This window comes from Mrakia frigida (assembly GCF_051309035.1).
Source record: "Mrakia frigida strain ATCC 22029 unplaced genomic scaffold BDY24scaffold_33, whole genome shotgun sequence".
Classification (NCBI taxonomy): Eukaryota; Fungi; Basidiomycota; class Tremellomycetes; order Cystofilobasidiales; family Mrakiaceae; genus Mrakia; species Mrakia frigida.
In genome coordinates, this window is record NW_027481248.1 from 276,382 (window position 1) to 286,913 (window position 10,532).

The 10,532-nt window shown below is 53.9% G+C and overlaps 4 protein-coding genes across 4 annotated transcripts; all 4 read right to left on the reverse strand.

The window, feature by feature from the left end:
• Positions 1-552: 552 nt before the first annotated feature.
• On the reverse strand, positions 553-1,945 carry BDY24DRAFT_444073 (uncharacterized protein; the record flags this gene model as incomplete). The annotated part of the gene is made up of 4 exons (XM_076644820.1): positions 553-798; positions 1,598-1,744; positions 1,814-1,849; positions 1,936-1,945. 4 exons carry the CDS (start codon positions 1,943-1,945, stop codon positions 788-790), a joined length of 204 nt encoding a protein of 67 aa, XP_076493638.1. The 3' UTR covers positions 553-787.
• A 175-nt stretch (positions 1,946-2,120) lies between these two features.
• Positions 2,121-4,718, reverse strand: CTR86 (Ctr86p). The gene is made up of 10 exons (XM_076641889.1): positions 4,554-4,718; positions 4,294-4,467; positions 4,088-4,158; positions 3,894-4,014; positions 3,741-3,827; positions 3,533-3,658; positions 3,368-3,433; positions 2,816-3,273; positions 2,502-2,741; positions 2,121-2,303 (listed from the first exon to the last, which is right to left on the reverse strand). The coding sequence occupies exons 1-10, from the start codon at positions 4,679-4,681 to the stop codon at positions 2,143-2,145; spliced, it is 1,632 nt and encodes a 543-aa protein (XP_076493639.1). The 5' UTR covers positions 4,682-4,718; the 3' UTR covers positions 2,121-2,142.
• Positions 4,719-5,474: 756 nt separating this feature from the next.
• On the reverse strand, positions 5,475-7,563 carry PHO80 (Pho80p). The gene is made up of 5 exons (XM_076641890.1): positions 7,071-7,563; positions 6,891-6,942; positions 6,693-6,783; positions 6,353-6,592; positions 5,475-6,183 (listed from the first exon to the last, which is right to left on the reverse strand). Exons 1-5 carry the CDS (start codon positions 7,459-7,461, stop codon positions 5,920-5,922), a joined length of 1,038 nt encoding a protein of 345 aa, XP_076493640.1. The 5' UTR covers positions 7,462-7,563; the 3' UTR covers positions 5,475-5,919.
• Positions 7,564-8,303: 740 nt separating this feature from the next.
• On the reverse strand, positions 8,304-10,466 carry BDY24DRAFT_365814 (WSC domain-containing protein). The gene is made up of 6 exons (XM_076637941.1): positions 10,014-10,466; positions 9,711-9,900; positions 9,526-9,605; positions 9,089-9,401; positions 8,904-8,974; positions 8,304-8,824 (listed from the first exon to the last, which is right to left on the reverse strand). Exons 1-6 carry the CDS (start codon positions 10,246-10,248, stop codon positions 8,667-8,669), a joined length of 1,047 nt encoding a protein of 348 aa, XP_076493641.1. The 5' UTR covers positions 10,249-10,466; the 3' UTR covers positions 8,304-8,666.
• Positions 10,467-10,532: the final 66 nt, after the last annotated feature.

A 10,532-nucleotide genomic window follows, 5' to 3' on the forward strand; every position in this document is an offset into this window, starting at 1 on the left:
TGAGAAGAACGAGACGAGCGAGACGCGTCAGGATTTGGAGATCAAGAGCCGGAGAGAGAGAGGCGAATGAGAAAAGAAGAAGAGTGGTGAGGTGGAGAGGAAGGGGGGCTCACGAGGAAGAGAAGGGGCAGAAGTGGGGCAAGGAGGTGATGGGTGGGGATGAAGAGGGAAGAAAGAAATGTCGAGGCTTTTTAAAGCGAGAGTTTCGCCAAGGTGCGGCTCTGTTCGGGTCGGTCGTTCGATCCACCAGCGGGGGACATAAGATCGTCGAAGAAAGAGCGGGGACTCAATTCTGTACCCCCCAAAGAGGACTGACAGAGGGAAGGCGGACGAGAGATGATCGAGAACGAGCTCGACGACCAGTCTCGTCTTCCCAGCAGTCGGGACTTCAGATTTTCCTAGGGTCAAGAAAAGAAGAAGCAGCCTAGAGCGATATTTATACATCAGCGAAAAGTCCAGCCCCCATAACTTAGCCGCACAGGCCGCGTTAGTTCAAAATTGATCGCGTTTTCGGTCGGTCCGTTGTCCGCATCGACGCAAGGAGCGAGTTCATCTGCCTGTCGAGAGAAAAATCCGATGAAACGCGAAGGCCTGAGCAGCGAAGGACGTTGCTGGACCGAGTAAACCAGAATCCTCGAGTCCGGGGTGACTCAGGGCTCAAGAAAGCGAGGTTGTGGGACGTTTGGCGGACGCAGGGCGTCGAGAGAGAAAGGAAGAGCGAACGATCGCAGAGAGATATCCCAGCATCGAGGGAAGATGTTGAAGGGCTAGTTTTCGAGCAGGGAGATCATGAGGTGACTGCTAAGAAAGAGGAAGAGCGAAATCAGCGTCGTTGGTGAGAGGGCAAAAAGACGACAAGAGGGAAAGGAGACGACGAGAGGCCAGAGTCAGTTCAACGCGTTTGGGGTGCATTCGATGCTCGAGTGCTGATGTAGGAACAGCGAGAGACTCACAGTATCTTTGAAGCGATTGAGCTCGTGTCCTTGAGGATCAAACGGAGGAGGTTCTCTGAGGAAGAACTGTTGTGTCGCAGACTCGCAGCTTTTGAGCTTGAGCCTTCCGCTCGATGCACTACAACCAGCTAGAGTTTTGCCAAGCACCGATGTAAGGGGTCAGCATATTATTATTTTCGAGAGGTATTTTGAGATCCGCACGCAAGTGAGAGTTCGACCAATGCGTCAACAAAGCAGGAGTCAGACACGACGCGTCCTCGTCGTCTGGGTAGCGATGAAGAGAGAGAGGAAGACTTCTCAAACCCTGGACTCGGTTATTTTTACAGAGATATCAAAGAGTTCAAGCAATCAGCGTCAGCATCAGAAGGTGATGAAATGAAGTGAAGGGGGGAAGGAAGACGCGTCGACGAGCGGAAGTTGGAACTCACGCGATTTGGGAGGCTCTTTCCCTTCTTGATTCCTCGACCACGTTGCGAGGTCAATTAAAACGATCGAGAAGGTATCGATAGTCCTGTTGAGCGACGAGGATTTCTAGCGAGGAGCTAGTCGACGGCGATCAATTAGAGCTTTGAGATGGAGGCGCAGACAGGTTTCGCTGCTGCAGCTGGAGTCTTCGTCGAAAGAGTCGCGGAGATTGAACTCACCGTTGGCTGCGACTCGTCCGACAGCAAGAGCCCTATCCTCATCGTTCAGCCATCGAGCGTTCGAAGGTCCGTCGGCCAAGAAGAGGTAAAGAACACCTCCCCAAACGACGGTGATGGCTCCGAGGATGTAGAAGATGAGCTGCCATCCTGAGGAAGCAGAACGAAGGGAAAGATCAGAACGTTGCTATTCAAGAAGATGATTCAACCAAGACTCACTTGGAACAGGTCCGTCGTCCGACATTTGACTGATTCCTGCGAACGAAAAGAACGAAGGACGAGAGAGGGTCAGGACTCGGTTGTACTTTCTGCTGCATTTACTGCTAGATAATCCCGCTCACCGGCCGCCATCAGGGCCGATCATTCAGACAGTCCTTCACTAGAGATTGCTCTCCTCAGTACTATCGGAAAGAAAGGAGACCAGAGAGGTGGCGGAAAGGACGGCGCGTCGTCTGCCCCCTCTTCACTCCTTGCAAGAGGTTTCGTCTTCGTGAGGAAAGATGAGAGCCAGCAAAACTGCAAGTAGATGCGATACAACTTCAGCAGAGCTATGAAGAAACGGGAGCATTCTTCCACCTCTCGGGCATGTCTCCCAACTGTCCCTCCTCGTCCACCACTCCCCTCGGCTGCAGCTCCTTTACTCGATCCTGACTCTCAGCGTTCCCTACCAGCAAGCACCTCATCGTAAAGAGGGAATGTTCGCGGAGATCTGCGATGGATCAGACGAAGAAGAAGGGAGGAAAGAGTCAGCTCTTCTTCGACGCGTCGCACTCTTTCCCTCTCTTCTTCCGCTGTCCCTCCTTCTCTTCTCCGATTCTTCTGTTCCTGCCTCCTTCCCATCGTTTCCTTCTTCTCGTCCGCTCGTCTTCTCTACCCTCCGTCCTTCGAAACGTTCGAGACAACTCACAAGGGTTCCCCTCGTCCATCGCACAAAGTCCCAACACAACCTCCAACCCACCCTTCTCTCTCACTCGATCCTGCACGACCTTGTCTCCATAGCTCAAAAGTCCCAAGATCCGAACGAGATCTCGACGGAGATGAGCGAAACCCTTGGGACCAGCTGAAGGGTCGGAGCGAGGAGTTTCCGACGAAACGGGTCCTGTTCGAATGAGACGAGGTTCGATGAGGTCGGCGAGACGAAGGAGATCTGTCCAGAGGGGAAGAAGAGTGGAAGTTAGCCGAGAGAAAAGGTCTAAACTGAAGAGGAAGTTTGAGACGTACCCAGCGAGTTCTCAATCACTCCTCCTCCCGCCCCTTGCCCGATGAACTCCAACTCCTTCATCTCCCTCACAGTCCTTCCTTCCTCTCCCTCTCCAGGCCCAGCCACATCTTCCACCTCCTTCTCCTCGAGCTCCCTCTCCTGCAACCCAACTCTCAACAACCCTTGCAGCACCAGAACCAACGCTTCGTAAACTTTCTCGAACCGAACATCCGAGAACGGCGAGACCTTCGCTGCCGATGTTGAGCTGGAGGCCGTAGCATTGGAGTTGGAGGCGAAAGCTGAAGTCATGGCGGAAGAGATGTAGGACATGTAGGTGATGGAAGTTTGGACGAGGAAGATGGGTGGTGTTCGAGCGGAGGAAGAAGTTGAGGCGATGGAAGAGGGACGCTGGGAGTGAGCGTCGTAGAGTTTGAGGAGTGTTGACTGGGCGGCTGAGATTGGCTCAGTTTCGGACGGACTGATGTACAAGGTCAGGAGGTCAGTTTGAGCTCGAGAGGCAAGGGAGGAACGCGTCGAGACGGAAGCGGGAGAGAGAGGGAAGAAGGACGAACTGTTTCAGAGACTCGAAGAGCTCGCCCATCATGTCAGCTTCGATGAGATGGCTGATGAACTCGTAACTAGAAAGCAAACGAGAATAGAAGCTCAGCGGACTCGTCGACGAAGGAAGGCCAGGAGAGAGAAAGTAGGGTGAAAAAGGCGACGCGAAGCGAACTCACCCAGCTTCGAAAGCAGCCTCTTCAGCAGGTCCATCCTCAACCTCGAACCAAACGCTCATTTTCCTAAGGATAGCTTCCGTGATCGAGAGACCACTCGTCAAAGGTCCTCGTTCTGCGAAAAGAGACCTGAGCGAATGCGGAAACGAGACGACGCCTGATCAGCTTCAGGTGTTCGTCGAAGGGTAGCGACGACAGGGCAGCAACTCACGCTCCAGCCGGCCACACGTCTAGAGCGTTCCTCAGAAGCACTACTACCGAAAAGAGAGTCTTGAGATCTTCCGAAGCGAGGAGACGCCTGCAGACAGAATGAGGAATGATCAGCTCCTGCGTGCGAGCGAGGGAGAAAGCAAGGAAAGCTCACGAAATGAGGTTTGAATCGAACGACGTCTGAACGAGTACAGGTAAGATAGAGGCTACAGCACTGGTGTTCCCGGTAAGCAGGTTGGCGAGAGCTTGGGTCAACGCTCTGATGAGAGGGAAGTCTGCGAAGGAAGAAGGGAGGAGGCGGTGAGCTCGAGCTCGAAGGAAGACTCGAGCTGAAGTGAACGGACTCACATCTCTCGTCCACAACGTAAGCATAGGCACTGAGGGTGGTCAACAGTCTCCTGATGAATGGTTCGGAGCCCCTTTGCGGTCGAAGAGAAGACGAAGAGGAAGAGCAGAAAGTGAGCTCGAGGTCAGCTTCAACTCTCCTTCCCTCCTCCTTGTTTCCTCCTGTTCAGTCCCTCGTCCTATGCATGTCGGACATAACCCCCACTCACATCATCTCCCTCTGGTTCTCTCTCTCCCCAGCGACTACATTCCTCGTCGTCCTAGCCAGGCCGAGAGCGACAGCGAGCAAACGATCCTGCTCAGCGAACGAGTTCCCGTTCGAGGCGAGCTCGATCCAGAGAGCTCCCAGCCATTCCCAGCGAGACGGAGAGCCGTAGGAAGACCTGTGGCACGAAGATAGAAGCCTGGGGGTCAGAATCATGAAGTTTTCATGCCTCTGGGGCATTCAAGGAGGCCAGCTCGAGCTAACCTGTACTCGCCCTCCTGAAGTCGTTGAGCTTCCTCTTCGAGGGAGGACGCAAGTTCTAGCGTTGCTTCCTCATCTTTGAGAATCTCAGGGAAGGTGGATACGGCGTAGAGGGTTTCTAGGGGCGACATGGGTGGATATGAGAAGCTCGTAAGGCCTCTGTGGTGATGGTTGGGGAGCAAAGCGAGCTCTCTCCCTCCATTCCTTTCCTCCTTCTCATCTTCCTGGGCCTCTTCAATCTCTCTCTCTTTCTTTCTTCTTCACTGGTTCCATCGCTCAGAAGGAAGGATACAAGCATAGAATCACACATCAAAACAACTAACAACAGCAGCCGATAACACCTTTACAAAAAGAAAGAAAAGGAAGGTCAGCTTTCAGCCCTCAAACTTCCAAGAACAGCAACGAACAAGAGAGTAGAGGATGGTGATATGGTCAGGGACGTAACGAACGCCCTACAACTTTCTCGGCAGTGAATGGGATGAGCTCCCACTCTGGGCCTGGTGCCTAGCAATATTCTTCATTCAAAACGAGATGGGGTGGGGAGGGAGGGAAAGGAAGGAGGGAAGACTCACGAGTTGGAGAAGAGACAGACGGTCGAGAGCAGAGGAAGTTTGCGAGACTGGAATTTGAAGACTGGAGAGCAGGGCGAGAAGAGAAGGGCGGAGGAGGGAAGGGAAGGAGGAAGATGGAGGAGAGAGAGGAAGGAGGAAATATGGAGGAGACTTTGAGCTTGAAGTCGAAAACTCGTGCTTGCACAGGAGAGAGAGAGAGGAGGAAGCAGAGGTAAACGAGGTTTGGTTCGGGGCTTGGAGATCTACGAGACGAGGCACTGGAGCATTGAGAAAGTTTGGAGAGGTGGACGAGGTGTTGGCTTGAAAATTTTGGCTCGGGAAAGGTGAGGAAGAGCGACGAGGCCCGCGTTCTCTTCCAGTTTCGAGACGCGAAGAGGGGAGGAGAAATTGATAGATACAAGTACATTGATACGAAACAATAGCTAATTAGGTATACACACATAACGAAACCTGTGGGACGATAGTCTCGGCAGCTGAAACGATGCAAATGTCCTCCTCCTTCGAATTTCGACTTTTAGTGCGAGCTGGTCCGGTTCCCATCATGCCAGAGCTAGACGAGTGAGACGAGGACTCGGTAAGAGGTGCAGTGAGGGTGAAGATGGAGTGGTGGCGGCGAGGCCGAAGGAGATGGGGGGGAGGGAGCGGTTTGGCGGCGAGGTCGTCGCGTCGTCGTCGTTTCGAGACCCGTTCCCCTTCTCTCCCACCTCGACCAACGACTCCCAAACTGATCCTCCACTCAAGAGACGAGCTTTCCCTATGTCGAAGGAAGCAGCCCATCTCCAAACTCCCTCTCAAACTCAACCAGCTTCTCCTCCTCCAAGTCCAGCCTCGACCGTTCCCTCGTTCCTCCCAACTTCGAAGCTCTCCCAACTCGGCCAGGGAAGGTACCAAGGTGTTGAAGGGGGTGGTTTGGGAGGAAGCTCAAGTCCTTGAACGTAGACAATTTGGATGGCTGGTGCTGACGAGGAGGTGGTGGTGGAAGGAGGAGGTGGTGGTGCTGGAGTTGTCGAGTACGAGGAGATGAGGGAGGTGTAGTAGGATTGAAGGAGAGAACCGTCGCACTGAAGAGATAAGAACAAGCGAGAAAACGTGAAAAATCTAGTTAGCGCTCGTCTCTCTCTCTCCTCTCAAGGTTTCGTCTTCGAACAACCTTCAAAACGAGAGCGAGTTTGGCAACACTCCCAACCTTCTTCGCCAAGAAGCAAGAGAAAGGCGACATTTGGAACTCACGGTCAACTTCCATCCCAACCCACTGACCAGCTCCCTCTCCAGCAGATTCAACTCTCCAACCCTGATCCCTCCGACCTTGGCGTAGTGAGCGTTGGTGCAGAACGAGTCGCAGAGGGCCTTGGAGGCGACGCAACACGAGGAGATGAGGAATCGATGGACGGTGAGGGAGGAGAGGGTGAAGGTTGGGAGGTGAAGACAGAAGGCGTCCAAATAGGGCAGGAGGAGGAGTAGTGGTGATTTCTGGAACACGAACAGGGAGAAAAGAAGGACTGGTGAGCTCGAGAGAAGGAGGGACGAGGGAGGAACGCGAGGCGAGAAGGGAAGGAGCTCTCGAACGAACCTCGATGTTTGTGTACTTGACAATTCGATGGAGGTAGTCCACGACCGAGATGGAGGGTGGTGCTCTGGAGTGGAACCGAGTAAGGTGCTCTCTGCCAGAAAGGAAAGAAGAGAGGGAGAGCACGATGGACCAATTGTCAGCTTCGAAGTCGGCTAAATCGAGCAAGAGAGGAAAAGCGTGGCGAGATAGATTGCTCACGGAAGCAGAGGGACTTGGTCGTTGTGTTGGATGAGTTTGGTGAGCATCGAAGCTGTGGGAGATCAGCGAACAGGGAAGGAGTAAAAGGTTCAGCCTCGGAGAGAGAGAGAGGTGAGGGGAGGCAAGGAGGAGGTGAGGGAAGGGAAGGGGAGACCGCGAGGAAAAAGAGACGAAACTGACCTATAAGAATAACCAGATCTTCTTCTGGAGCCTGCATGTACTCGAAGGGAAGCTCTTTGATCCGTTTCCCATCTACCATCTGTTCCTGCTCGACGGGAGGAGCACGTCCTGAGGTCGAGCTCTCTGCCTCCTCCCTCACCTCCTTGAGCTTCTCTCCTGCTGATCCTGCTGATCCTCCTGTCTCGACTCTCTTCCTCCTTCCAACAGTCTCCTCAGCTTCCTCCTCGGCTTCCCGTTGTCGTCTCCTCGAAGGAGTAGAGGGTGTGGCGGGAAGAGGGATCTGAGAAGCGTGGGAAAGGGAGGAAGGGGAAGGTTCATGGGTTGGCTGGTGATGAGGAGGGTTGTAAGGGTCGACGGAAGGAGACCGAAGGAGGATGGAAGAGGACGCCATGGAGGGAGAGGTGCAAGGAAGCTCTCTTAGGACATCTGATGTTGAACCAGAGGAAGGAGAGAGAGGTGGAAGTTGGCCAAAGGGAGGAAGGTCGAGGTTGGGGGAATCAATAAAGGACTCGGCGTACTCGAGGTTGGACGTCCATTCTCTGTTTTGAACGCGCACGTGGGCAACGAAGACCCTCAGAAACGACCATGAAAATTTGCCTCGGTTGATAAGCAGTCTCTCTATAGCCGCTTTTGGACCTGCTCGGAAAAAAAGGGTATGCGGAACACCGACAGCCTGGGTTCTCCTCCTCCGATCTCGTTCCCTCCCCGCTCTTGCCTTCAAATCTCTTCGACAGGTTTGAAAAGATATCCACGAGCAAACCGCCATCCTGGTCTGATCTAATACTGACGGCTTCTCCTCGGTCTCCTCGGTCGAGGTCCGGCTTCGAAAGGTGCGAGGACGAGAGGAAGTCCTTCGAGGGGACAGAGCCACGTTCGCAGTTCAAACTCGTCTCCTTCTCAAGCTGCTCCTCCTCTAGGTCGCTCGAAGAACGCATCTGCCCTCTGCGCGGACTCTCACTCAGAAAGACACCGACGCCCGAGGGAATCCAGCCAAGCCGATTCATCTGGATCGAACGAAGATGACGAGACGAGAAGACGACGCGTCTCTGGTGCGTCTCTTCTCGAGGGTTTGAAGGTTTTGGCGAGTCTGCTCGGAGGTGGCCACGACGACCACAGTAGTGTTGGATCTTTGGCTCTTCTTCCATCCCTTTCGACAAACTCTCACTCTCTCTCCTCTTTACAGAACGAAAGTCCCAGTCCCCTTTTCCGTCTTGTTTCTCCTCGTTCTCGTTGTTGAAACTAAAGAAAGTGATCATGAAAGCATATGAGGTGGTGTATCGAGATAGATACATAGTCAGGTAAACGAGAAACAGACAGCCGAGAAACCGAGAACAGACAGGTAGGGAGGGGGGTCGACCAACAAAATCGAGGGAAAGGGGAGGGGAGGGGGAGGGAGTACGTAAATCGACAAAACTGAAAAACCAGCAGCATGCAAAATCGACAACCCAGAGAAAAGAAAAAGATAACGCGAACTCAGTCCGTAACGCTACTGATCCTACTACTACGACGCATCAAGCGTGGTGGTGGGGGTGGGGGAGGGGGAGAGAGAGGAGAGAGAGATGGAGATCGAGGCGAAAGGAGGAGAGGGGAGAGAAACTAGCAGTCGTCCGAGACGTCGACCTGCTCGTAGACGTCCATGGACCATCCTCCTCCACAGGTGAGGGAAGAGTCTCCAGTGCACTGCATGTTGCACCAAGGGGCGTTGGAGGTGAGGGCAGAGACCTCGGTAGCGGTGAGATCTCCACACCAACATTCTGAAAGACGAGAAAGAAAGAACGGGGAAGGGTCAGTTTCAGAACGCGGTTCGAGAGTAGAAGGGCATCGAGAACGTACCTTGTCCGTACTCGAGACCAGCGAAGTTGTATCCCTGTCCGGCGCATCGAGTCTGGCAGAGCTCAGGGGTCCTGAGAAAGAGGGAAACGAAGGAGAGGGAGGACGCGTCGGTCAGCGTTCGTTTCATCTCGTTGCTGACCGTTCCATAGTCTCGCTCGCTCAAGGAAGTGTAGAAGTAGACTCACATGTTGCTCTGGTCGAGAAGGGAAGTTCCGGTAAGGATGTGAAGGGAGTTGTTCTCGTCGGGGTTGTCGTAGAAGCAACCGAGAGACTCCCACTCGGTCGTGGTCGATCCGGACGATCCAGTAGCAGAAGCGGTGGCAGCGGAGGAGGTGATGGTAGCAGAAGCGACGACGGATCCGGAAGCAGTAGCAGAAGCGGTGGCTGAGGCGACAACGGTCGTGGGAGCGACGGTTCCACAGGCGTCGGTGGATCCGGAAGAGGTGTAGGAGTAGGCGGAGAGGACGTAGTTTCCACCGCACATCTCAGAGGCGGATCCTGAGAGAGATAAATAGAAAAAGAGAGGGAAGAGAGAGGAGTAAGGTCCCGTTTTGAAGTCGAGAAAGGAGAGACGAGAAGAGATTCGCCGGATCGGGGAGGAGAGATGGAAAAGAGGACGAACCGGCGCAGGGCATAGAGCAGGAGGTGGTGAGACCAGTAGTGCTTCCTCCTCCACCTTCGAAAGAGTTTCCACAGTAGCACCTAAGCGATAGAAACAGAGAAGGAAAGGAAAGAGGGTCGGTCAGCTTGCGAAACGAAAAGATCGAGCGAGAGCTCGAGTCGACCTCGTCGAAACCGAAAACTCACTCGTCGCTCCACTCCATTCCTCCGTAGGTGAATCCCTTCTGCAAGCAGGTAGCCAAGCAAGACTCGGTGGTCATGGCGCTGTCGATGTAGGAGAATCCATTGAGGGTCCTCGAAGAGGTTCCCTCGGCGACGCAACCAACCTCAGCCCAACCGGCGGGGATGGCTCGCTTCTGGTTTCCAAGCTCAGCGGCTGCGAAAGAGAGGAAGAGATAAAGGAAGGGAGTCAGTTTGAGAAGTCTAGGGATCAAGTGGGAAGCGGTGGGATCAAAGGGGGAAGGAAGGGAAGGAAGGCTGAAAACTCACGTCGAGTGAAACCTCGCGAGTCTCCGTAGTATCGAGGATCGAGGCTCCTCCTTCGAGTAGCCTCCTGCTGGGTGGTGAGGATCTCTCCATCGTCGGCGAGGACACCAACAACGGGAGGGAGGTGGGAGAGACTGGTGAGACCAGGGTGGGCGTGGTGGCCAAGGGAAGCGACGACCGAGGTCGAGAAGAAGGAGAGGGCGGCGAGGACGGTGAGGGTGTTGATGGTAGAAGGCATGTTTGAAGTGTAGTAGGTTGGTGTAGGTGGTGAGTTGAGGGTGGTGAAGAGGTTTTTCTTTGAAGGGAGTGGAAGGGGAAGGTGCGTGCTTGCTAGAAGTGAGTTTGGAAGGAGTGTGAGGGGGAGGGGGGAAGTGCTAGACTTGACGCTGTGAAGGGGGAAGGGATTTGTTGGAAGGAAGGGAAAGAGAGAAAGAGACGATAGGTTGAGATGATGGATGTTGGAAGGAAGACTGAGGAACAAGGAACTGAAAGAAGAAGGAGCTTGGGTTTCGAGCTTCAAAA

What these genes read in the sequence shown, in the direction of transcription:
- CTR86 (XM_076641889.1), bottom strand. Translation starts at nt 4,681, where the DNA reads ATGTCGCCCCTAGAAACCCTCTACGCCGTATCCACCTTCCCTGAGATT. An exon ending in TTCGATTCAAACCTCATTTC is followed by an intron (nt 3,828 to 3,893) that starts GTGAGCTTTCCT and finishes TTCTGTCTGCAG; the next exon opens with GCGTCTCCTCGCTTCGGAAG. An exon ending in GAGGCTGCTTTCGAAGCTGG is followed by an intron (nt 3,434 to 3,532) that starts GTGAGTTCGCTT and finishes TTTGCTTTCTAG; the next exon opens with TTACGAGTTCATCAGCCATC.
- PHO80 (XM_076641890.1), bottom strand. Translation starts at nt 7,461, where the DNA reads ATGGCGTCCTCTTCCATCCTCCTTCGGTCTCCTTCCGTCGACCCTTAC. An exon ending in GACCAAGTCCCTCTGCTTCC is followed by an intron (nt 6,784 to 6,890) that starts GTGAGCAATCTA and finishes CCTTTCTGGCAG; the next exon opens with AGAGCACCTTACTCGGTTCC. An exon ending in GGTTGGGATGGAAGTTGACC is followed by an intron (nt 6,184 to 6,352) that starts GTGAGTTCCAAA and finishes TTATCTCTTCAG; the next exon opens with TGCGACGGTTCTCTCCTTCA.
- BDY24DRAFT_365814 (XM_076637941.1), bottom strand. Translation starts at nt 10,248, where the DNA reads ATGCCTTCTACCATCAACACCCTCACCGTCCTCGCCGCCCTCTCCTTC. An exon ending in CTTCTCGACCAGAGCAACAT is followed by an intron (nt 8,975 to 9,088) that starts GTGAGTCTACTT and finishes CCTCTTTCTCAG; the next exon opens with GACCCCTGAGCTCTGCCAGA. An exon ending in TGGTCTCGAGTACGGACAAG is followed by an intron (nt 8,825 to 8,903) that starts GTACGTTCTCGA and finishes CTCGTCTTTCAG; the next exon opens with AATGTTGGTGTGGAGATCTC.